The sequence below is a fragment of the Falco rusticolus genome, chromosome 20 (assembly GCF_015220075.1).
Source record: "Falco rusticolus isolate bFalRus1 chromosome 20, bFalRus1.pri, whole genome shotgun sequence".
NCBI lineage: Eukaryota > Metazoa > Chordata > Aves > Falconiformes > Falconidae > Falco > Falco rusticolus.
In genome coordinates, this window is record NC_051206.1 from 5,906,321 (window position 1) to 5,931,628 (window position 25,308).

Below are 25,308 nucleotides of genomic sequence, written 5' to 3' on the forward strand. Positions count from 1 at the left end.
TTTCAAAGAAAAAAGGCATTTTATTGAGGGGTTTCTTGTTCCAATCACAGAAGAGAGAAAACAGAAGCCATAATGTGTTTATATTGACCACAAGTTTAAAACAAAGTAAAACAATCAAGTACAGATTTATTCATCAAGATACACTGTGAGAAAAGCAAGCAGTGCTCTGTTTTAACAAGCGTGCTCATGCAAGAGGTTCCCACAGGCAGCAAAGTCTTGCTCTGCTCATGTGCTTTTGCCTGCTTTGGGGCACTTACACGACACCAGTGCTCCTCACCAGGGCCAGTGCGCTTCCACGCACTCCAGCACAATTATATTTTGAGTATTTGCCCTTCAAGAAAGACTTTGCATGTAGCTTGAGAAGTTCTCACATCTCTGAGGTAAATGCCCTTAAATGAGAGCAGAGCTCTGCTGAGTGCGTAACAGCCTCTCCTCCCCTTTTATTCCCGATACCCACTGGTGCATTCGCACAGACTGGACATGTCAGGGGAAGCTGGGCAGCTCCCCGTGCCCACTGTTCCCTCACTGCCCTCCTGGCCCCGCCTGCCACTGTTGATCTCTGCCGTGCATTGGTCCTGCTTGGCAGCGCCTCCCCAGAAGCTCAGGAGCCAAGTACTTTCCCAAAAAGTAAAGCCAAATTGCAAGCCCTGAAGCATTTAGGAACACAGCTGTCCTCTGCTCGCTACCCAGGCTGCCCATGTTGGTTTTGGAAGACAGCCTTTGGGCAAGAATACGCCCTTTTACCCAAGCTGTGTGTGGCACAGACCCTCAGCAAGAGTGGGAACCCACCACCCCTCGACCTGCTGGCAGCAGCCTGCATCCCACTGCGCTGCTCAGCAGCCCCAGTCCCTCCCCACCGGCTCACCCAAGTGCCTTCCTCCCTTTTTGGGTGCTCCAGTGAAACCACCCAGCGTGCCAGGTGCAGCCAGAGAAGCAAAACCACCACAACCCCACTGCACCTCGATCTTGTACTTGCACAGCTGCGAAGCAGTGACAGCAACATGCTGAAAGCTGGCATGTGCCAACTCTCCACATGGCAATGCAGTTGTTAACTGCTGGGCTTTGCTCCCCTTGATCCCAGCTGTGCACTATCTGCCCCATGTGGCTCTCACATTCCCCAAACCTCTTTGGAGACCTGATGAGTGGCAGGCTGCGCCACAAGACAAAGTCTCCTGGCCTTGGCTCCCGCAGCAAGGATGGATCATTGAGGAGTTTGTGGCTTGGCCTGTGAAAAGCATCTTCCCTTCTCCATGTCCAGAAAGTTACAGCTGTATGGACATACCGGCCTACAGCAGGATGCTCTTTCAGGCTCAGGATCACGGGAGGCTCTGGCAGCATCATCTGGTGTCTGTGGACCGGAGGGGTACCCACTGGCACTGTCCATCACCACTGGTCTTATGGATTCTCATGAACTCAGCAACTGCCAGATTTTGCCCCAACATCTTATTGAAAAGCTATGTCAGTCTTCCCTCAATAAACCAAAACTTTAGCACCGGCAGCATGATGCCCCAGTACTTTTCACTGACATGAAGTCAAAGAGAACAGGACAGTAACAAGAGAGGTTGAATGGCTAAAGGTCTCTGTGTGTAAGAATGCTGAATGCAAGAGCAGAACACACCAAAAAGCTCACGTGAGGATTTCCCTGAACAGGACCAACAGTCTCAATCTTAGCACCTGTGTGCCAAATGATGCCGGTGTCATGCCCAGAGCATCGCTGCTGCGAGCAGGCAGCACACACACCCCCCGTGGGACCACTGACAGCATCCTGGGGTCTGGCTCACCCCAGCACACCCTCCAGCCAGTCACCCTGCAGCAAAGCACCAATGCAGGTTAGAAAACAACGTGTCTTCGTAAAAAAGGGGAGGGGGGGAACCACACTGTAATTGATTAATTCAGTGATTTTAGTTAAGTGAATATTGATAAATGGAAGAAAAAGCATTAAAAAAACAGAACCAATGTTAGACTTGAAAATAAACATTAAGTCATAACATCAACAACAACAGCCTAAATAATGTAACATTGAACACACTGCTGAAATTTGTTGGGTTAAAAACCAAAAGCACCCAACATTCTCACAGTGTCTGAGCTTTTGTATGTGTCAGAGAAGTGTAAGCTGATGCTGATTTTGCAGAGTCAAGCTTGTTACTGCAGTCCTGAATTAAACCCGCTGGCACTGGGGGTCTCCAGTGCCCCCAGGCATGCAGATTAAGGTGCACTGTGGCTGTGGTGAGGGGTCCCGTGTGGCAGCCTAGCCCCGAGCTGAGGCTGGCTCCTGCCCGTCCATCAGGGCATGCCAACGGGCATCACTGGGCAGACATCCACATGTCAGCTGTAGCCCTCAACGTGTCAATAGCTATTAACTAATTAATGTTCCCTAGAGGAGACAGAGATGTATTCTGGGGAGTGTGAAACTCACTGGACATTTTCTCTTACAGCTTCTTGGAAATGGAGCTGCTTCTGCTTTGCCAGTGCAGGAGCCACCGAACAAGGCAGCGCACATCCACGCCTCTGCAGCAGGAGCATTCACTGGCGCTGGGCACGCACACTGCAACCACCAGACCCTGCTTTCCTCCAAACTCATCCACGCATGCAGGGTCTCCTCCTGGTGCTGTTGTTCTGGTACCTGCCTCCTACTGACTCTACGTTTGCCTTCCTATGGATATATCTGTCAGCCTTTAAAAGGTGCAAGAATGCTCCTAGAAATAAAAAAATCATGCCTGACAGTAATGGAAAACCTCATGCTTTTCTTTGCTGCCAGAGAGGGCTGTTCTCCACAGTGCCAATTTTCACTGTTCTTTTACATTTTCTCTTTCTCAGAACTTCCAAACAGAACAACAGTCCCCTCTCATCTGCCACACTTTTCTAAATTATCTAAAGTTACATTGAAACATAACTGCCTACAACATGATGTTATATCAAACACATTTCTTTTAGTGCTGCTATTTTTATCAAAAGCCTCCAAATACCAAGAGAGCACAGGGGAAGCGGAGTGATGGCCAGTCAACCCACCCAATAGGTCCATGTAGGAGCAGCTGGCAGATCACAAAGCATTTTGGCAAGAGAATGGTAAAATCACTTTCCAGACACATGGAAATGTCCAAAATATCATGTCTGAAATACTACGTGCCAGTCTGCTCAGCAGCTCTGATTGGCCTTCCAAGCACAAATACATGAGGTCAGAGGGGTGTCTGAAGCAACTGATAGAGCAATTAGTAACATTCAATCATATTATGCTTTAAGTACTTAATTACAGTGGTAAATTGTTCTTCCCATGGGTAGCTCCAAGGTGTGGGGTTTCTTCAGCCCCAGGACGCAGCCTGAAGGATCGCACAGTCCTGGTGTGACATCTGCCACCCCAGGGCTGCCATCCCTCACGTCCTGGGATGCACGAGCACCGCAGGCAGAGGCTCCCCAGCAGGCCTGGCCAAGTCCATGGGATGGGGCGCGACACAATTGCAAAGAGCAAAACACATCACTCGTGGGCTCTCTCCTACTACTGGTTTTTCTGAACTACTTGCGCAGAAAAAAAGCACCAGTGGTATTGACAAACTCGTGGACATCGTTTCACACTCTGTATTAAGGAAAAGCCACTGCCCTATTCACTTTACCTGCCTCTGGATTCAAGCTCTCAGGCTCAAGATTCACAGGTGGAAATCAGGCTTTCTGAGCAGCAAAGGCTGCCAAGGGCTGAAAACGGCTCTAAGCACATGTGAACTTGCTTGCTCTTTGATCAGATGCTCCCTGTTGAAATGTGTGTTTTTGAAACAGCAAATCCGCAGCCTGGTACACGGTAGGTTTCTAGAGGTGGCCAACAGGATGCCCACCAGCAGCCCGGGTGACAGCATGAAAACCTCAGCCCAGTTAAGGGTTTAAGCATCCCTCTCATGCACAACCAACTCTCCTGCGCTGCTGCTCGCTGCAGGAGGCGAGCGGGAGGGGAGGGGGCAGAGGGCCCCTGCCCCATCCCTACGGGGCTTCGCCGGGCACCGCCACTGCAGGGCTCTAAGATAACCTCAACAGGTCCTGACTCCAGGTCACGACCTGTTTCTGACCAGGCTGGATCTGCCAGCCTTCCCCACCACTTCACCTCATCAATCCGTGATGTTAAAGCCCATGGTTTATTTATTTCTTTAATTCACTGATAAAGCACATTATCTAAAATGATTAATTTTGCAACAAAAAAACGACACTACTACAAATGGTGGTCTAAGACGACCTAGTGGGACTTTCTACGGAGTTCATGTCCTAAATGCATCTCTCTGTTAGCTGTGAAACATCATTCCTCAGTGTGCTTGGCTTCCTCATGGAATTCTTCTACAATCAAGTCTGTGGCTCTGCCCCCATGTGGGGAATAAACAGCACTCCCAAGGTAAAAAATAATTAATTTACCAGCTTTGAGTGGGGTTGGTTTAAACCTCAAAAACGAGGATTTGTTATTTCACTTAACTGCAATACAACAGGATTATCTCATATTGCAAGATATTAATTCTCTTAGAGTAATAGTGATTGATGAGAACATTGAATAGAAGCAGGATAGTATAATTAACGTGGAGCAATATGGGTCTATGGAAAAGAGAACTTGTCCAATTAACAGAATAATTAATTTCAGCTTAGTCGATAGATGTAATCATTTGGATGCAATGTTCTTTGTCTTTCATAAACTATTTCACCTCATATGAACATGACATTTTGATTAGGGAAAAAAACCAACAACCCACAGAACGATACAAAGCCAAGCTGTCACACATCAAACAGACAAAAACCTAGAAACCGATAGGTCCCACAGCAGCCGCAAAGAGGGAAAGGCAGAGATGATGCATTTCCCACGGTGCTCCATAGGGACAAGTCCTTGGCCTTCTGCAATCGGGTACTTTGCCAGCAGCCTGAAGAAACTATAAAAATATCACTGGTAAAATTAGGGAGTGACACAAGCTGGTGGAGCTGGCCACGAGCTCTCCCCTGATGGGGAGTCCCGGGCTGCTGGGCTGGCCAGCAAACAGTATGCATTTTCATGTGGCTAAAATGGAATTACACGTCTGGGCACAAGCAGCACCAGCCACACGTGCACAGCAACTCTGCCACGAAAAGGCTGATGCAGGAGGTGTGCGGGTGGGGGGCACTCAGCTGCGCTGGGGGTCCGCGCGAGGCCATCGAACGGGGCTCAGGCAGCTCGGCTTGGTATGGCGGGGGCCGGGGCAGGCGCCCCAGTGACACGTTACAAGAGATGCTGGTACGGGAAGGCTCCCCAGTTCAGCCGATCAAGGTATGGACAAGGCCCCCAGGGTTAAGGCTTAAACTAAGCAGGTTCAGACTACAACGGGATGTTTTTACAGTGAGGGCAATTAGCTATTAGGAGGTTGTAACGGGCTCTCCACTACTCATTTATTAACTTTTATAGTGAGGATGGGATATCCTTCTAACTGGCCGGCTCAGGTTCAAACAGGAATTAATTTAGGGTGATCCTGCAGCTACAAAGACAGGAGTAACATGGTCACAAGGGTCCTTTTTGTAAGCGTGTAATCTTTCGACACCCCTCTGCTTGCCCTCTTTACCTGACAGCTGCTATTTAAGTGAATGTACATATCCATACAGCAACAGGTCTTTGGATATTGCGGATGTACATTGTGTGTGACCTCAGCGACTGTCTGGTGCACGCGCGCCATGCCCGCACGCCTGGGCAATCAGGCAGATGCCGGCAGCAGGGAGGTGGGAGGGCTGGGGTCGGCAAGGAAAGCTCCGAGGACATGAGGGAGGAGGAGGGCTCAGCTCCAGCATCCCCACTGCAGAGAAGCGAGACCGAGCCGCCATGCTGGGCTGCGTGAGGTCCAGGTGGTGGCCCTCCCGCCGCCCACCGCATCACTTGAAGACGGACGGAAACGTTGGGCAGTCAGGAGACTTCATCTTCTTCATGAACTTCTTGAACTCTTTGTTCTTCTTGTCCCACTTGTAGATGGCCGTCAGCAGGTACTGGGTCTTCACCTGGCGGCCCATGATGAGGAAGTAGTGGCCCAGGTTGTCCAGCTGATGGCAGGGACAGTCAGCCCCATTCTTCAGGAACAGCACCAGCTTCTTCAGGTTCTTCTTCCGGATGGGCCCCAGCTTCAGTGCCTTCCTCTTCCGTGGGACAATCATCTTGTCCCCATTCTCCTTCTTCACTTCCTTTATGGTCATCTTAAGAGCTGAAAAACAAGCCAGAGAGAGGGGAAAAACAAAACAACTGCTGAGCAGCCTTTGCTAAGCGAGGCTGAGGGCCACCCGTGTCCCCGCATGGCAGCAATGCCCTGCCCAGCCACAGATGCCCAGTGACCCACTCCCCCCCCCGGCAGCTTCCCCAGGCAATGACTTGGCTCACCGACCCTCGCACCTGAAGCAGAGCCATCGCTGTGCCCAGGAGTGCATCAAGGTAAAACACTGATCTCTCCGTTTCCCCTGCCCCAGCAAAGCACAATGGGCACTTTCAGTTTGAGAGGGAGGCTGCTGCAGCCAGTGATATGCTCTTTGCTAGCAAAATGTTAGCTGAGTAAACAAGGTGATTTCCCTGCTCTAGGCGCATGGAGAGACTCTTGAAAGGGCTATTTAAAAGGTCAACTTGGCTTCTCAAGCATTTGTTTGCAGTCACTCCCAGCCCTTAGGTGCTTTCGACACAAGTTCCCAAGCACCAAACACCTCCATGTTCCAGCAGCGAAGCCTGGGAGCCGGTGCCAGAGGCAGCCGCACGCCTGCACCTTCCCCACGATAAGGGGAGTTAATTTGATACAACTTCCACGGAAAGTATTTTCCTCTTCGGGTTCAGCATTTTCCCTGAGCTAATCGCAACCAGAATAAAAAATTAAATTAATGTTCCTTTGCCACAACCATGAAAAGGAATTTAGTATACATGGGAAAAATGATGAAAATGTGTTGTACATTAAAGTATCAGTTCTGTGCCATTTGGCTCTGCCTCATTTTTGGGGAAAAGCACATATGGCCAAAAATTACTAACATATTTCCATCATTTGGGAGTTTACTTCAGAGCTGCAGATAAACAGTGCTCCAATAGGTGATTAATTGCCTGCTGTCCCCTCTCATTTGACTCTCGGAGCATGTGCAGTAGACAGCATGCAGAAGCCTCTGGCTCTGGCAGGGAGACAGATCCCCACAGCACTGTTCCTTGAAGTCTTGCTCTGCTGGAACTTGTAGCAATGAACACACATTGCTTTCTGGATGGCAACTCTGCTCACTGTTCCAGACACAAATGGCAGCAGGACAGCACGACGACAATCCCAAGAAGGCAGCAGTGTCTGTATTGCCCTCAGGCTCCCAGCCACTGCACTGGCAACAGAGGCAACAGTGTTTATCTGCCCATGTGCCAGAAACACCTGCTGTGTATGCCAAGAGCCCTGTCATGTTATACTGTTACTGCACGAGAAAGTAATCCAGCACTGGAAACTTAAGTGAAATTTTCATCCCATCTGTTTTCCAAATTCAGGATGTTTGAGGACCTGAAGAGACACACTTTAAGGAGCTAAAGACACTGAATCAGATCAGTTTGCAAATCTGGAAAACGAAGCAAGTAGTTTTCAGGCAGCTCTAAGCTCCATGACGTTAATTGGGCAGCAGCAGCATCCCTCAATGTGAACCTCAATTTCTTCATCCATTCTGACCTTGAACTCTTGCACTAAGCACACTGGTTTCCAGTGCAGGAGGAACAGCATAACACCAGTAATAAGAGGCTTTTTCAAAATGGCTTGTTTGCAAATTGCTTTGCTGTGATTGCTGTAGATCCTTGTTGCTAGAGGAAGAAAACAACCTGGCAGCTAGCAGAGTTGCTGTTCTACTCCAAGTATCACAGTCTACAGAAGACAAAGAGGGTCTGGTAATCCCGTGCTGTGGGAGTGCACAGCAGCAGTTATCTGTTCGCAAGCCAACGATGCAGGTTCAGGGAGCATGGGAGCCACCCAGGTGAACCATAAATCCAGATGTGAACTAAAAACTCATCCAAACCTCACCTGTGCAAAGCAGTACACAGAATCAAGATCAGATAACACCAAGGAAGACCAACAAGGAGGCTGACAAGGGGTGCAAATAGTCTGCGTAGGACTCTGCTCTTCCTAGTAGCTATGCCCTTCTGGTCATCAGCAACACAGGGAGTTTGCAGCGCTACCCAGGCAAAATGCAGCCAAGGACTACTGAGTTTCAGCTGCCTTGCTGTGGACTAAGGAGTCACACAAACAAACCAAACCAAAATTTAAAAAAAAAAAAAAAAAAAAAAGACATCTGGCTTCCCAGTCCCCCCTTGCTCCCCTACTTGGGCTGTGTTCCTTAAGCTCAGACCCGCTTTTGGGGCACAAAAGGCACATTTCGCAGTGGCAGGGCTGGACATGCAGCTCTAACATTTTCCATGCACATCAGGAAAGCATTGTCTGAGGGCACATTTGTTCCCAGCTGCACACCCAGCTCTGAGAGCACACCACCACACAGCAGGAGGCATCCCCTTGGCTTGTGGCTTTTTTAAAACATAAAGGATTTGGCAGGGGGGAACCACTGTGCAACTTGCTGCTGCTGCAGCTCGCCTGGCATCTCCGCCGGCCCTGGGAACACTGCCGCCCCAGCAGCAGGCAGGCAGTGGGGAAAAGGCTGGAGCAGGATGGATTGAGTCTTGGCTCCATGATCTGGCCGAGCCGCCAAAGCAAACAGCTTTCTCCCTGGGAGCCCTGGCCTTTCCTCTCCCTCTGTGTCACGCCAAATCCATCTCAGTGCTGAGTGGAAGAAGAGCCGAAACTGTCCCCGAGACCCCAGGACACGCTTGCTCGCACAGACTAAACCTTCAGCTGTCACTGCCAGGAGGGAGCTGACCCCAGGAAGAGACCTGGAGGGTTATTCATAGCTTGCAAGCGCATGCAGCTCACCCAGCCCAGCAGCTGCAGCCTGCACCACAGCTGCAGGACTGCCCCAGCATTAGCCATAGCACCTGCTGCAGCATCGACCCATGCCGCCCCACACGCTGCAGCAGCTCTGCATTGCTGCAGAGGAAGATGCCAGCCGCAAGCCTGTCCTCCCCTTTGCTCTCATGTGACACATGTTCCAGCACAACCTCTTATCCCACTCACACTCCCTCACTACATTGCAGGCACATCTCCTCACCCAACACACTCGACATCTTCCACTTTCATCCAAGCTCCTGTCAACTGAAGCATCCACTGTGTTCCTGAAGATGCTGGCTGACACGCTCACAGGGAAAAGCCATTGCTCCCTCCACTGCGAGCTCCCTCAGACAGACAGCAGCCTCCGGGGCTGCAGAGAGACCATGAACCTTCCTGTGCACGGGAGCACCAGTGGGACCAGGAGCCAACTCCCAGCCATACCATGAGAGAGGGGATGGCAGAGCAGCCCCGTCCCCTGCTGCTGGCTGGCTGCAGCCAGGACCAGCCATAAAACCAGGAAAGGTCTTTCCAGACAGGCATTGTGCCCTGGTTTCAACTGGGATGGAGTTAATTTTCCTCCTAGTAGCTGGTACAGTGCTGTGTTTTGGATTTAGGATGGGGCTAACGTTGGTCACTGCTGGTTCAGTTGTTGCTGAGCAGCATTTACACTAAGTCAAGGCCCTTTCAGCTTCTCACCCCACCCCACCAGTGAGCAGGCTGGGGGCACAAGGAGTCGGGAGGGGACGCGGCCAGCACGGCTGACCCAAACTGGCCAAAGGGATATTCCACATCCTACGACATCACGCTCAGTGTACAAACTAGGAGGAGAGGTGGCTGGGGGCTGCTGCTCAGGAACTGACTGGGCATCAGCGACTCCATTGTGCATCACTTGTTTTGTATATTCTAATTCTTTTATCATTATTATTTTCGCTTCTGTTTCTTTCCTATTAAACTGTATTTCAACCCACAAATTCCACTTCCTCACCACCACCAACTCTGCTGTCCCACTGTGGGGGGAGAAGCAGCTGTGTGGCATTTACACCAGGACACGTTGTCTCAGCTCTGCTCACGACATCACCAGCACTGCCAAGATGCCGAGACGCAGTGCCAGATCCAGCACAGCACAGCACCAGAACTGCAGCCCCTTGGTGCCACGGCGGGAGGTAAGCAGCATCCCCAGGGACGCTGCGCACCCTGCTGGGACAGCCGTGCCCACAGGGTTGGGGACAGGGACAACCCTCCCTGCCATGAGGGACTGGCCAAGCAGGAGTCTCCCCCTCCTGCAGCGAATGTGCCCTGGGGTGTGCGGTGCTCGGGGCAGAGTGGGCTGCTGCACGGCACCAGGAGAGGTTTTACTTTCACACAATGCGTGGTCCCAAAACATCCTCCCTGAGAGCACTGCTGGTACATCTGCTTGCAGGCAAGTCGTGGCAGGAGACCTCCAGCACATGCCGGCATCCAGCCACCCACTTCAAAGGCTCTTCCCAGCAAACACAGAAGTGAAAGCATTAGTCAGGCTGGGAGGGAAAAGACAAAACACAACAAAGGCAAATTTCAGGATTTAATTCCGGACACAACAGCTCTCAGCTATGCCATTTCCAACAGCAGAAAATTCTCCCAGAGTGCTAAAGCCACACTTGCCCTTGCTCAGCCCTAGCGTTGAAAAGCTGCTGTCTGCCCCTGCACAAGCCACTCAACTAGCACTGCCATGGCTGGGAGAGCCAGCACCGGCACAGACCCTTTCAGCAGACACTGCCCACTGCCACAGCGAGCTGCCAGCAGGAGAATCAGATGTAGCTGAACTGCCCTCAAACAGCACAGAGACTCCTTCAAAGTGCCTGCAGGCACCAGCCGGCAGCTACGGCCAGCTTTCCCCCAGCATCCTTGCTCCTGATGCAACACCGCAGCATCAACCAGCCCTTCCTTCTCCCAAGGCATCGTCCAGCAGGACCAGGAGTGCTGGAGATATAAAAATGTCTTTTTTTATTTCTACTAATACGAAACAGGGTATATGAAAGTGTTTGCTCACTCAGAGTGAAATTACTTTTGGCAGCAGCAGCTCCAAGAGCAGCGAAGGCCCCACAGAGCTGGTCGGGGTCCAGCCTGACAAAGCACAACTCACATTTCATCACTCCAAACAATTCTTATTGATGTCCCTACAGCTCCAACTTCCAGTCCCAGCGTGAGGAAAGAGGAAACGCAGTCTCGCAGGCAAACTGGGAGCACCAACTAAGTGCCGCCCGAGGGCAACGCGCCCTCCTTCCCTGACACCAGCACCAGGGCTCCGGGACCCTCTCTGCCTCTCCAAGGGCTGCTGTACCTGGGTTGGCCACACGCTGTGATGCCCAAGCCCCTGCACCCTGCCCACTGCCCACCACCATGCACCCACCATGACTGTGCCCCACCGGCACCCCCAGTCCCTCTTTTTCAGCACGCAGCAGCCTGGGAGTGGGACGCCATCCCTGCTGTTCTCCTGCCTGCATGGGCAGGGGCCTCACACCGGCACTTCAGGGGCAGGGAAGGGAATATGAGAGAAGGGAAAGCTCTACTGTTCCTTTGGCCTCACTGCTCCTTCCTTTAGAAATCACTCAGGAGGAAACCTGCCAGAAGACACATTAGGGCAGTAACAGGAGAAGGCTGCAGGCAAGGAACTGTCAGTCACGGGATAAAATAAACAGCATGTATTGATTGTACTGCAGTCTCCAGTGCAGTGAGAGAAGCCTGTTCAGCAGGATCCCCTCAGACCCCAGAGAAAGGGCAGAAACAATAAATAAAATCACCAAGAGAAACAGACAGAGGAATGAACTCCAGGGCCAGGCCAGCCTGCACGAGGAGCAAGAAACAAACCCTGGCTGCAGCCCAGGGCAGCTGGGGGAGGCGGCTGTGGGGGCACAGGAGGGCCACCTCGCACTTCATCTTGCAACCCATCGCTGCCCCAGCACACCAGAGCTGCCCCAAAACCTATGCTGCACACCCGGCCCAGCCCCCCAGGCTGGTCCGTGCCCCCGGTGAGGATCCCTGCACCACTCGCTGACACCCCCTGCTCTGCACTCCCACAGCCCCGCTCTAAGCCACAGGCGACACTGCTGCTGCCCACTCCCAGCCCTGGCACCCAGGGAGGCAGGCGTGGAGCAGCACTCGCACAGCCAGAGGTGCAACAGGACCTTGCTGCATACCACAGGGACGGGAGGCTGCTGCTACAGCAAGGAAATGAGCAGCAAACGAGGTAGAATGCTGGGAGCTGCATGCAGAGATGCTGGGTCAAAAATGTTCCCCCCTTCCTAGGGGCACTTGGCTCGTGCTTCCAAGGAGAGAGTCAGGGCAGAGAAGAGAGGAGGCAGCTCCTGCATGCTGCTGAAATAAAGAAAGGAGAAGCTAACCTCCAAGTGCCTCCGGCAGTGCTGACCCAGGTCCCCTCCACCTACAAGCAGGACAGCCACAGTAGCAGGCAGACAGTGCTGAACACTTCGCTGCAGGTACAGGAGCGCACACCACTCCCACAGTGCGGCTATCACACAGCCAGCCCCAGCCAGAGCCATGCGGCCAGCAAGACATGCTGCCACCCCAGAGCTGCATGGCTCTGAGGAGCTGCCAAGCTGCCAGCAGCCCAGCTGGGAGCGGCGATGCCCCAAACCAGCACTGGGAACCCACATTCACCACTGCTCAAACAAATGTCAACCCAGAGTCTTGCTGGCCCATGAGGCTGGCAGGCTCCTGGAACCCCTCTGACCCCCAAGCCATCTCCTGGGCCAGGGAAGAAAGGTCGCTTTTCCTCACAGCCTTCCTGTGTTCACAGCTGGATGCAGCTCTCTTCCTTTGCTGTCCTCGAGACTGGCATCGCTCCCAGGGCCATTACACAGCCACCTCCTGCCCTGGCACGTCTGCATATCAGCGGTGGGCAAAGTGCTCCTTGCATCTTGTCTGTAATGAGCCACCGGGATGCAAGTGAAACCCACAGTAACATTACTGCGGGAATCAGCACAGGACCCACCAACAGCTGCCCTGTGCAGCACACATTAGTTTAAACATTTATTGTATGTGTCTGGCTTTGATGAAGATCTGTAACCTCTCAGCTGCCAGTGTTTACCTTGGTGGATGTGCATGAGAAACCTCAGTCTGAAGGGTTGGGAGTTTATTTTAGTGCCAGATAAACAGCTCTCCTTGAGAAATCACCCCATGACAATAACCCCCCAAGACTAAACAAAGATCCAAGGGCCACGCACTGTGCTTTGAGAAAACTTCCAGAAGTCAATGCCTCCTCTGCTGGCTGCTCTCCACCACTGGGACATCCCGAGGAGCACCCCTGCACTGCCTTCACTTCCAGGGCACAGGCAAGACACAAGTCACATCTCTCCCCTTGCTGCAGCTCCCCAGCTGGCTACAGACCGGGCACGTCTGGAGGCAGCACTACGTGCACGCAGAACCCTCCTGGGTGGCGGAGGGAAAGCACAGTGACAGAAGGAAGAAAACAACAAATGCAGCTGCATGAAGCCTACACCACTGAAAATCCATGCCAGTGAGTTCCCACCACAACCGAGTCTGATGACCTCTGCTGCTCGTGGCGCACAGTAACACTGTCTCTGGCCACTAGCCACAGCCCTACCCAGGATGCCACCTGCCAAGAAATACTTCCATCCTCTACATGCTGTCACCACAAAATTTCCCAATGACCAACTTATTCTGTGGGCAAGCCAATGTCACAAGCCGCTCCACCAAGGCTGTGAATACTTCTGGTTTGGCCTCCTCTTTCCATTGTGTAACTGTCCCAGAGCACGAGGAGAATATTTAGCAGCTTAGGCTGATGACAAGCATGCGGTTAAGCTTGTATTTCCCTCCCCAGCACTTGCCCACCAGCAGGACGCTGCCTTGGGTTGCTCATCGCGCTCCTCCGGGGAGGCGACAGGTATTGCAGTGACCTGTCAGCAAGGGAGCCGCTGCTGCCACCCAGCTGGTGCCCCCCATTCCTCCTGCAGGACAGGGGTCCCTAAGCCCAGAGCCTCTGGGCTGGGGCGATGCCTCTGTGCCACTGCAAACCCAGGCACCGGCCCCTGCCCAAACCAGGTGCACTGGTCCCAGAGGCTGCTCGCTCTCCCCCCGCCAACTGGGAAGTTCTCTCCAGTCTCACCCCATGGACATGGTGGGGCAGAGGCAGCTCCTGTTCATCCCTCATCTCATGCCTGCCCGGGACTGAGCTCAGAACACACCAGCTCACCCGCCTCCGAGTGCTCAGCCCAACAACCGGGCAAGCAGCACCCCCGGCTCCCCAGCCACATCGAATCCACGTGTCCACTACCCGATGCAGGCAGAAGTACACACATTCCTGGGAAACTATTACATGGGTGTTCCTGTTGATGCTTTTCCCTGTTAGAAAAAGTCTGTGCTGAACTTAGGACTTTTGGCATACCAAGTCTGCAGGAGAGTTGAGAATTCATTTCCAGCAGAAAGGGTAATACACCAGCATGCAGAGCTGGTTTGGGTTTGCATAGCACACTTTGGCACAGGGCGCATTCAAGTGCTAATCCCCAAGGAATGCACACCTTGTTCAATATGCCTTTAATAACCTTCCGGGAAAGTTACATACACCAGCAAGGATGTCAAAACCAGTTAATTCTGAGTTTGATCTGAGAAAGCTAATATTTTTCTCTGCAATACCTTTTTTTTTTGAAATGAAGTTCTGTTTACCTATGATTGCCTGACTTACTTACTCAGTCCTAATATATTTAGGAGACAGCTTTCAAGTAGCTCTGCATTTTTTAAGCTCACTGCTTGGCCCTAGCTAGAACAAGACTGGCTTTGGGGTTTTACACCTAGACTTGACAAGAGCAGCGTAACTTTTGCTAAAAAGAAACCCAGCAGCACAAGCAGTCAGGAAGGAGGAGGCTGGTTTGCTCCTTCATGATTGCAAGCAGAATAAGGGTCCATGCTATGCATCATTCCTGCAAGCACACATGGGCACAGGAACACCAGGGTTAAGTTATGAACCCCACCGAGCTCACCAAAGAACAGGCACTGCCACCTCTGCTCCATCGCCAGACTCCAGACCAACACCATCTGGCACTCCGCTCGCAGCAGTGGGGCCTCGCAGCCTGCAGCATTGCTGCTTCCACAGGTGAGCCCACGCTCCGGCCTCGTCCCCAGTGGAGCTTCACCAGGCAAGGCAGGAGGGATGCTCAGCTCTGTGGCCAAGGCGATGCAGGAACACAGGCACCGCCGCCAGGACCCTGCCTTCCCGGTCCCGCTGTCCCGGTTCCCGGGTGTGCTCGGCTGCAGGAGCCAGACCCATCCTAGACGCATCCAGTCCCGTCCCGGACACGGCCAGACCCATCCTGTCGCCTGCCTCCGCGCACCGACACTGACATCTAGAGGCACAGTGGCCTTGCCTTGGGGAAGGACAGCAGCTGCCCACGGGTAGTGTGGCCACACTGCTCTTGGAGCGGGCAGGGAAACGCAGTGGTCCAGGATCCGGCCCACACAGGAGCCACGCTGCCCTGTGGTCCCCAGGAAAGCCCCCCCATGCCCCCAGTGCTCCTCCTTACCAAACTCGCTGGCACACAGGTGCTCCACGATGGCCTCCGACTTCATCTCATTGTCACAAGGGGGACACACAGTCGTTCCTGGAAAGAGGAGAGAAGAGGTGGTGAGGAGCCAGCTCAAGAAGCACCACAGAGCCAGGCTGCCTGTGCTGTCAGACCACTGCCCTTGAGGGGGGCACATGCCCAGGCACCCTGCCATGGGCGTCCCAGGTCCCAGCCCCACAGGATGACAACCTGCCAGGGGTCAGGAGCCATCCACCAGCTCACAGGGCAGCACTGACCACGGGCAGCCTCCTGCCAACCCCGCTGCAGCACTGCCAGTGGCCCCAAGGCCGGGCACAGGCAGGGGCAGGCAGCTGCCAAGAGTGAGAGGACAGCGCTGGCACGGAGAGCAGTTTTCAGGGCCAGGCACTCAGCTGAGGGGAGCTACTCACTGCAGGGCATGGCCCACAGCCCACTGACGTGCCCTTCCCACGGCGTGCCAAGGCAGGCATGCGGTGCCCGAGCCTCGGCATGGCAGGGACACGGTTCCCCAGGGATGGCTCAGGCACCAAGGGGCTGCCCCAGCCAGGAGCTACCCCAGAGCTCAGGGCGGCTCAGGACTGGCACGGCCCAGCTCAGCACAGGTTTCCCCTTGGTGCCAGGGACCACCCTGCAGGCTGCCCAGGCATCGCATGGCAATGCACGCCTCGCCTCCCTCCATCCCACCCTGCCCCAGAGTGGCAGGGGTTGTTGATGGACCCACACATCTCTCCCATGCATTGCCCCCCTCCAGAAGCCACTCCAGCACAGCCCCAAGAACGGACATCTTCTCTTTTTTTGTTTTCAACCCAGCTACACCACAGGCCTGCGGGGGGTGGGGGGAGAGGCGGCATGACATCCTCCTCAGGAGATTTCATCGGGAACCATCATGGGAGGAAAGCTCGCTTCACCCAGAGAACAAAAAAATCTGTTTCCAGGTTTCTATCTCCAGCCAGAGTGGAGACCACCCAGCAGCACAGACGCAGATTTGTGCTACTGGTGGACAAATTTATTGAGCTGGGAGATGCTGCTTCTGTTCCTGGTCCAGCAGAACAGAGGGCTCTTTCCCACACAAGGGAGTTCCTCTCAGGGACAGTGCTGCAGCAAAACATCTGCTGGTTCCTACATGCAGACAGAGTGCCCACCCCTTCACAGCCATCAGCCAGGCCAGCAAAACCTGCAGCATGGCTGGACAGAAAAAAACAGAGGGGTCTCCAAAAAAGAGGGGTGCAGAGCGAGAACAGCCGTTGAGGGAGGCACAGCCACGACCCGCGCCAACCACAGAGCTGAGTCTCCTCAGTCACAGACGCCACACAGGGTTTCAGGCAAGACATTTGCTTTCTGTGGCTTGCTCTTCCCCTCTCACCCACCCTCCCCAAATCTGTTCTGTGCCAAATGCTAATCCCTGGGGTCATGCACCACGTCTTTATTAATTACACATGCAGAGCAACTGGCCTTCCAATCACCCTGATGTGCAAGTCACAAGGCAACCTTCCCAGCACCTGACACCTGACTTGGTCCTGCTCCCAGCACTCCATACCTGCAAGAGCCACCATCACGGGGGCAACCTCCCCTTCCAAAAAACTAGCACGCAATTGCCACTTTTACAGTCTTCACATAGAGTGACACAGGCAGAAGACGGCCTTTGGGGACATGATGTCCCCAGCACTTTATTTTTAAAATCATCAGTCAGAATATTTCCATCCAGGCTGCACATTTAATGAGCTCATGATGAGGGAGAGGGGATGCTTGCAGGAGGGTGACAGCCCCAGTGGTCTGTCTCTGCTGCAACGCCAGGAGTTAGTTACTGTGCTGGGGACCACCCTCAGGAGCGAGAGGGGCTACCTGCCACGCATTAGCTCATCTCTGCACATCCCAGTGTGCAAAGCACTTAAATGTGCCTCAGCAGCCAAAGTGTATGCTGAGAGACTGGCCAAGCCTACACGGGCCAAACACCCTAAAAGCCACTGCTGCTTTAAGCAGTCCACCCTAGGAGCTTTCCAGGCAACTAAAGGAAAAAAAACCTCGTTGCTCCCTTGTGAAAACACAAGCTTTGTTTTAGCTGTGTTACAGCAGCCCCTGGGAACGCTCCGGCACACCCGGGATGGCAGGGATCCCTGCCTCGCCAAGGGCCTGGAGCCAGCAGCATCCTGCGCAGGCTGGAGCTGCTGCAGCCAACCTGGGCAGCCCCTCCAGGGGCAGCGCGCCCACCCTGCTCCCCTCCAGCACATGGCGCACCCCTGCCAGCCGCAGCTGGCGCGCCTCTCGCTGCAGAGGGGATGCTGCCCCACAGCCCTGCTGATGCCCAAGCAGGGCAAGCGCTGCCAGCGGTCCAGCACAGCTCCAGCTGCATCCTCACCCACGCACACATTGCACTGCCGGGCTGCCACAGCCCTGTGCCAGGGTAAAGCCCCTGGCATGCCACCCCATGTCAGGACGACCCCTGTGGCTTGGTGAGCAGCAGCAGGCACCCAGTGCCCAGCCCAGCTGCATGTTGGGCAGCTCCACGAGCAGGGAGCACCCTCCAGCCCGGCCTCCCGCAGCCCTGCTGCAGCATGGCCCTGCCTGCACTGCTGCCCAGGGACACTGTCCCATGCCAAGGGGAAGGGAAACGCTTCTCTCCTATGGGACGCCTTATCACACCAAGTCAGGAACACGAATGCCAGGGGCCCAGTCAGCTCCTGCACAGCTCCACACCCCAGGAAGACTGCTGTTCTGTGGAGCCACAACTATCCCGAAACTGCCTGCTCTCCCACCCCTGCTGAGGCATCACAGCCAACGTCCTCCAGCCCACAGCACCATCCAGCACCTCACCTTCCCCTTCTCGCACAAGCCCAGGCTGAAGGAGCCAACAAGAAGCCCGGCCATGATGCGGGTCCCCGGGCTCAGGCAGCCCCGCTGCAGCAGCCCAGAGGCAGCCACGGCAGCAGGCGCACAGCACCCCGTGGCACAGCCCCCTGCTCCCTAGCTTGCTGCGGTTCGGCTAAGGCCCATTTTCTGCAGATGACAGCTCTGCTCCAAGCACAACCTTAGCCTGCTTCCAGCTCACTTTTCCCCTGCTGACCATTTGCTAATGCCTGGCTTCAGAGCCAGCTTACTCTAGGGGTAGGAGAAGGAATGTGTAATGCTATATTAATCTGCAACTCCCCTGATGCATCCTGTGGGCCTGCAGGCTTTACCGCCTTGTGCTTAAGCAGAAAGGAATTCAGCAGGTCAGCTCTTTGAGAGGCAGAAACAAATCCCAATTTCGAGGTGTTAATGGGGAAAAAACACTGAAAGGGTTCATTCTTATTAGGGCCCAGAGAAAATGGGGGACACTGCTGGGTTCTGACCCTCTTTGAATCAACAGGAAACACACCCCAGTGCCCAAGACCAAAGGGGCTCCAGGAGCTGGCGCTGACGGAAAACGTGCGCAAACTGCAGGCAGGGTCTCAAGTGGCAGAGACCCCAGCGGAGGGAAGGACCCGCATGCACCAGGACAAGGGCTGAACCACAGCAGCAGAAGCGCACTCACCTAGAGGCACCCCTCGTCTGCAGCCAAAGCACCCCGGGCACCTCACCGGCTCCAGTCCCTGGCATTGCTCACAAATCTTCTGTGAAGCACGGAAGCAGGAGCACCAGTGCAGGAGACCTGGCTGCGTTGGTTTACATTACACCAGTGGTCATAATTAACTTTGTTTGCTCTGTTCACTCTAAGCTGTTTTGAGGCACGAGCATCCCAGGGCACAGCGTATGTGGCACACGGAGCTTCACCAGCCAAAGGCTATTCATAGGAGAATATGCCACAAACCAGCATTAATGTCATGTAACTGGCACACCTAAGAGCAGCAGGTCCAGCCCAGAAGGCTGCCAGGGGGCCAGCCTTCTCACCTTGAAGAAGGTGTTTTCTAGCAAGGTGGCCTGTCCCCTCACAGGGAAGTGCCCCAACCAGTGCAATGGGCACAGAGAGCTTGCCCCAACACCTCTGGAGCTGCTGGGGCTCAGCTGCAGCTTGTGCAAGAGTTTCCTCTTGAAACACTTTCAAGCAGCCAGGGGACATGAACACGGCTGCTTGTACCTTCCACTGAACGCTGAAGAGAAGGCACATTTGCACAACAATTTAAAAGACAGATTTTCTGTAAACATTCCTGCAAACAAATTGCTCATTTAAAAGTGCTTGGGACATAGGTTTTGTGAAGCCATTTAGCAGACACTGGTTTATCTGTGTGACTGCAATACTCACCCAGCTCTGATTTACATTCAAAGAACAAGTTCATACACCCTAAAGCCTGTGCAGAACGAGGCCTCTCTGTACCCCAAACAGGACCAGCAACAGACCCACAAAGGACTCAAACCTTATGTAATTCCTTGTAATAAAGTCATTTCAGTGATGCCTGTGAAGGACAGCATGGTACCCAAATACTGGGCTGATGGGCACGTTAGAAGGCCAGTAATGTCCCACCCCAGTGCTGCTGTCAAAACAGATCTGAAAGGTGATCAGAAAGTTCATTGTTAAACTGCACAAGGGAAAACTCAGCAGATGCTGCTCATCTAGAAGACTGTTCCCACGTCTTGGGTCGTTAACATCTCTAAAATGAATGACCAGCAAACAGCTCAAACTCCATTTTGGACCTTGGAAGGGGCAGCTGTACAGCCAGCAGCTCAGACCCACCTGCCCCAGGAGCACGCTTGGCTGCAGGTCCCTGGGGAATAAAAGCAACCTTTGTACCCACATCACAGGACGCGGCTGCGGTCTTGACCAAGGGTCTAGGTTCACACAGGACAGATGATTTTAGAGCCTTCCTGGAAAACAAAGAGTTTCCTCCAGCAATCACTTCAGTAACCTCAAGCCACGGCGAAGAAGCCAGCATAGCTGAGTTGCCATCAGTGCCGTGCAGGGAGAGGCTGGGTCCCTGGGAGCGAGAGCAGCCAAACCTCACCCCCGGCCCGGCACAGGCTTCACACCTCACCTGCCTCTGGATGCCACTGCCAAGACACAGCAGAGGTTTCCTGTACAGCCGTGGCAGGTGTCGAGCCGGTGTCCCTCCCTGCCTGCCCGCAGCGGCCGCCCCATCCCGCTCCAGTCCTGCTCCAGTGCCACTCCAGCTGTCGCTCTTGGGCTCCCTCCACATGCCCCGTGGACGCCCCCAGGGTGTCACCCGTCTGCCGCAGCATGCACTCCCTTCCTGCCGCGTAGCTGAGGGGCTCCCTGAACACAGAGGAGCGGGTAATACTGCATGGTCCCCGGCAGGCTGGACGAGGGCTCCCAGCTGAGCACAGCATAAAGCCTTTGTCTGTAAAGGTAACTGCACACGAGCTGCCACTGCGAAGAGCGACCTTCCCTCCAGGAGAGCTCCGGACACAGTGCGGAAGCCACCGCAACAGCTCAGCCCTACGTGTGGCTCCCCCATCCCTCAGCTCCTCCTGAGCGCCTGCACTCCCCGTGAAATCAGGAGTGCCCATCCCTTCCAATGAAGCTCCAGACACAGGAAAGCATTGCACTCTTTTATAGCCCCCTGCCTTCTCCCTCTACAAACACCCCTCCCACCCACCTTCCAAAGCATTCTGATGCGGAACGCCAAAGTAGTATTTATTTTAAGTCTTCAGCAACAAGCCAGACTCATTGTAACTCACACAAACAATCCAGTCTGGCACCAAACAGATCTGTCAGGCGTAACGGAAACAACCAAGAACCACATCCACTTTCCCCAGTCGTTTCTTGAGAAGCTTCTTGCCCCATCACCAGTGGGCAGCCCACCTGAGAGGGCAGGGCTGGATTTCCACCACACACACAGCCCCCGGCTGTCCAGACTCCAACCGCAGGACTGCGTGGGAAGCCGGGTACCCCCCCCAGGATTACTGTCACTACTTACTCCATTCAGGCAGTGCTTTCTGCCATGCGGGACCACACGTCCTACTGCTGCCGAGAACGGCAGTGAAGGAGTTGTGCTGGGGAGAGAAACGGCTGCCAGGGCGGTGCAGTGCCTGGAGGACGGAGGGTGGAAGCCCTGGTCCATCAGGGGCTGGAGCGCAGCCCTGGCGCCGTGTGGGGGGTCACAGTGCTGCGCACCCTGCCTGCCCTGGCACTGTCTGCCCCCAGGCTCAGCTCTGAGACAGAGGTGAGGAGCTGGCAGCGTGTCCTGCCTTCCGCGGGACAGGAGCGCCGGCAGAGTGCATGCAGGCTGGAGGAGGGTTGCTGCCAAGAAGCAGAGTTCAGGTGAGCCTCCTCCTGCTGCAAGACCCACGTCAGTCCCACACGGCCCCGCCTGTGCTAACACCTGCCCCACCAGCTCAGAGAAAAGTGCTGGGAGCAAGGCTGCGGTGCTGGTCATGCCTTACCTTTGGGCCTGGAGACCTCGGTGGCGTTGGGGGCCGTCATGGCAATGCAGACATCGTCCTGGGGAAACTGGTCACACTTGAGCATCTCAGGCCAGAAGAAGCCGAAGAACTGCATGACAGGCTCACAGGAGTCACGCACGGCCTCACAGAGCCAACGGCACGGGTAGACCGGCCGGTCCAGGCAGACAGGGGCGAAGAGGGAGCAGAGGAAGACCTGGGTGCCCATGTGGCAGTTCTTGTTGAGCAGCGGCACCCAGCTGCTCGCCTGGTGCTTCACCTCAGCCATGGTCTCGTGGTCCAGCAGGTTGGGCAGCACCATCTTGTCGTAGCCCACACTGTGGCAGAGCCGCAGGTCGGCAGGGATGGCCACACACTGGTGGGGCTTGGCGTAGAAGCGCCCGCCGGGGTAGGGGCCCAGGTCGGACTGGTAGCTGACATAGTCGTACTCGCTGGCCCCGCCGCACGCCAGCAGCCCGGCGGCCAGCGACACCAGCGCCCGCAGCACGGCCCCCCGCCTGCCACCCATCGCCGCAACCACCGACGGTGGCCCCGACGGCGCCGACCGCCGCTCCCCGCCCGACGTCCGCTGCCGGCGGCCGCGCCGGGGACCTCCCCCGCGCCCCCCGCCGATGCGCCCTGCTCGGGGCCCCCACCTCTGCCCGGGGCGCCGACTCGCTGCCCCTCCGTTCGATGCCCGCCGCCGGCAGCCCACCCACCCCCGTGGGGCGCCCGCAGCCGCCGCTGCCCCGCCGAGCCGAGCTGCCCGCTCCCGCCGCCACTCCGGCCCCGGCCCCGGTCTGGCCGCGCCGCGCCGCGCCGCGGGTTTGTGAGCCCCCGGCAGCCAATCAGGGCGGCGCCGCCCGCCGCGCGCTGGCCCTCCGGTGTCAATCAGCGGCCCCGGGAGCCAATCCCGCCCTGCCCTGGCCCGGCCCGCCCCGCTCGGCCCGGCCCGGCCCCGACGGCGCCGCGCCTCCGCGTCCGGCGGGGAGCACCGCGGCGGGCACCGGGAGGGCAGCGGCTGCCCCGCAGGCTGCGGCGCGGCTCCGACGGCCCCGGCGCCCGAGCGGGCGCTTCTCCGCGCCACCTGCAGCGCGGGCTGCAGGCCGGAGGGAGGCGCCGCGCAGCCCTGGCCCCCCGGGGCGCCGGAACGGTGCCGTGGGCGACTAGCCGGGGCTCGGGGGCAACGGGAGACCCCGGGCGTGGGCGGGTGAGGGTCGCCCTGCGCGGCTGGTTCCCTCGTGGGCGGCCCGAGCGCCGCGGGGCCGCGGCAGGGAGCGCGCCCGAGGCGGAGCAGCTCGGCGAGAGCCAGGCGCTCCTGGGAAACTTTTGCAAGGCTGCAGATGTTTCTGAGAACCTGAACTGGGCCGCGCAGACCTCATTTCCCTGTGGACAAATTCCAACAAAAACTGTGGTATTTGCAAAAAAAAAAAACCCAACAAACAACAAAACCCACCAAAAAAAAAAACCACCACCAAAAAAAACCCAACCAAAAAAAATACAAACCCCGGAGAAAGAAAGAGTTGGTCTGTTTCTTAAAGAGGTATCACGCCTGGGAAACCTGGCTCCAGTCCTAAGGGAAGCAGAAGCTGTGCAACAGCAGCATCCACTGTTCCCTCAGCAGCAGTGCCAGTCCCTCACCACCCTCTGCAAGTAAAGGGCACGTGTGAAGCAGGGCAGCAGTGCTGCCTGCCATGGGTCCAGAGCTTCGTGCAGCGACTGGCACCTTCTCGCAGCGGGAGCCACACCACAGCAAGCCTAGCAGCTTGCAGCACAGCTGTACATCCCGCTCGGAGACAAAGCAGGAGATGCTTGGCACAGCACAGCCCTGCTGGGGAGACGACTCGAGTGTGCCCATGGGCAGGCACAGAGTGCTGCGCTCCCGAGGGCCTGCAAAGACTCGGTGCCCTCCAAAGCCAGGAGCTGGACATGTTGGAGATGGTGGCTGTGAACCTACCCAGGCGCCAGCGTGGGCGTGCAGTCCTACGGGTGCTCGACGGGCAGAGCAGGGCACCCCTCGCACAAGCCAGGCAGAAGGAGCTGTCTCAGTCCTCGTGCCACAAGATGTGGCCGTTGGGCAGCTCTGAGCCCCAGTGCCCACATGCCCTCGTCCACTGGAGCTCTCCTGCGCTCCCTCCTCTGGGCTCACACAAAGCTCCCGTTACTGCTGCAGCCTTTTGCTTAAACAGCTTGAGCTATTTAATACAGGAACTACACCTCATTGAGAGGTAAATGGAAGAGGCTCTGCAGCCTGGAAGCTTGAAAGAGCCACTTTCACCTGAGGGCCAACAGAAGAGAGAAGCCAGTTAGCACCGCTAATGAAGTGGAGAATTCAGCAGTAAACAAGAGAAATCTTTGCCATGAGGTGCCAGTAGCTCAGTGAGAGGCAATTGGATGGAGCAGGACCTCTGCTGCTGCTTGGGCTCAGGAAATGGTAGCAAAGCACTGATCACCGTTTGCACCAAGAAACAGCTGCAAAATGGACTTCTCAGCCTGGGAAATTCTGACAGTCTAGCATTTGCTTTTACCAAAATCAGTTTAGAAACACAGAAATACCTTATTTTGAGAATGTAGAAAATACTGTAGTGCCCTAGTAGCATGCTCTAGTATGGTACACGGAACAGGGCACTGATCTGCTCGAGGGCCGTTTGGCCACATTTCTCTCAAGAATCTGTATTTGCACCCAAGTGCTACATCCTCAGGTATGAGTCTCTGGTCCAGAACGTGACCCCTGCTCATCTTGAGCCCTCAGAACCAAATTGGGCAAGTAACTCCATTTTCAATTGCAAGATCATAAGAAAGTCTCAGAGCCTCTCCATTTCCAGCATGGCAATGGGCATGATTTACTTGGCAGTGCTGTAATCCTTCTGTTCCAGGCTGACTAGTGTGATGTGTGATAGAAACATCATAGGTGAGCAGGCAAGATGAGGATTTAGGAGAGAAACTCCTGTTAGAAAGCTGGGGAGCTCTCTGAAGGCAACAGCAGTTAACACTGCGATAAAACTACAGTCAGGATTCTGGTTATGCCCAGCTCAGCAAACACCACGTGGAACACGGTAAATGTCCCGTCGTGGTCATTTTAGAGATGTGTGCCACCGCACACCTGCAGCATCCCACACTGATTACTGGACTGGCTGCAAGCCTGGACACACTGTACAGTCATCGCACAGCTCGAAGGGTTGCCCGCCACAGCTCAGCGCTCTTGATCCAAGCAGGCAAGCCTCAAGACAGCATGCCTTTGCTGCCAAATCCATCCACATCCAAAGCCTGGGCAGTTCTTGAACTTGGCCCAGGGAAGGTCTTTGCTGGTTCTCTTCTCTTCTGTATCCGATACCCACAGTCACAGCAGAAGTGCCTGAATGGGAATCCAAGAGTGACCTGTAAACTGAAATACAATTGCCCAGCACATACAATTGCCCAGCAAACTGTTTTTATTTAAAAAAAAAAAAAAAAAAAAAAAGAGAGGAGGAAAATAAAAAGGAAAAAAAACAATAGTTCTGGTCTAGACCACTAAATTGCTTAATACACAGTATTAT

At 55.0% G+C, this 25,308-nt stretch overlaps 1 protein-coding gene across 1 annotated transcript; it reads right to left on the minus strand.

Annotated features, from left to right (window-relative positions):
- On the minus strand, positions 1-22,638 carry SFRP1 (secreted frizzled related protein 1). Its single transcript, XM_037371690.1, has 3 exons — positions 21,776-22,638; positions 15,440-15,517; positions 1-6,179 (listed from the first exon to the last, which is right to left on the minus strand). The coding sequence occupies exons 1-3, from the start codon at positions 22,299-22,301 to the stop codon at positions 5,857-5,859; spliced, it is 927 nt and encodes a 308-aa protein (XP_037227587.1). The 5' UTR covers positions 22,302-22,638; the 3' UTR covers positions 1-5,856.
- Positions 22,639-25,308: the final 2,670 nt, after the last annotated feature.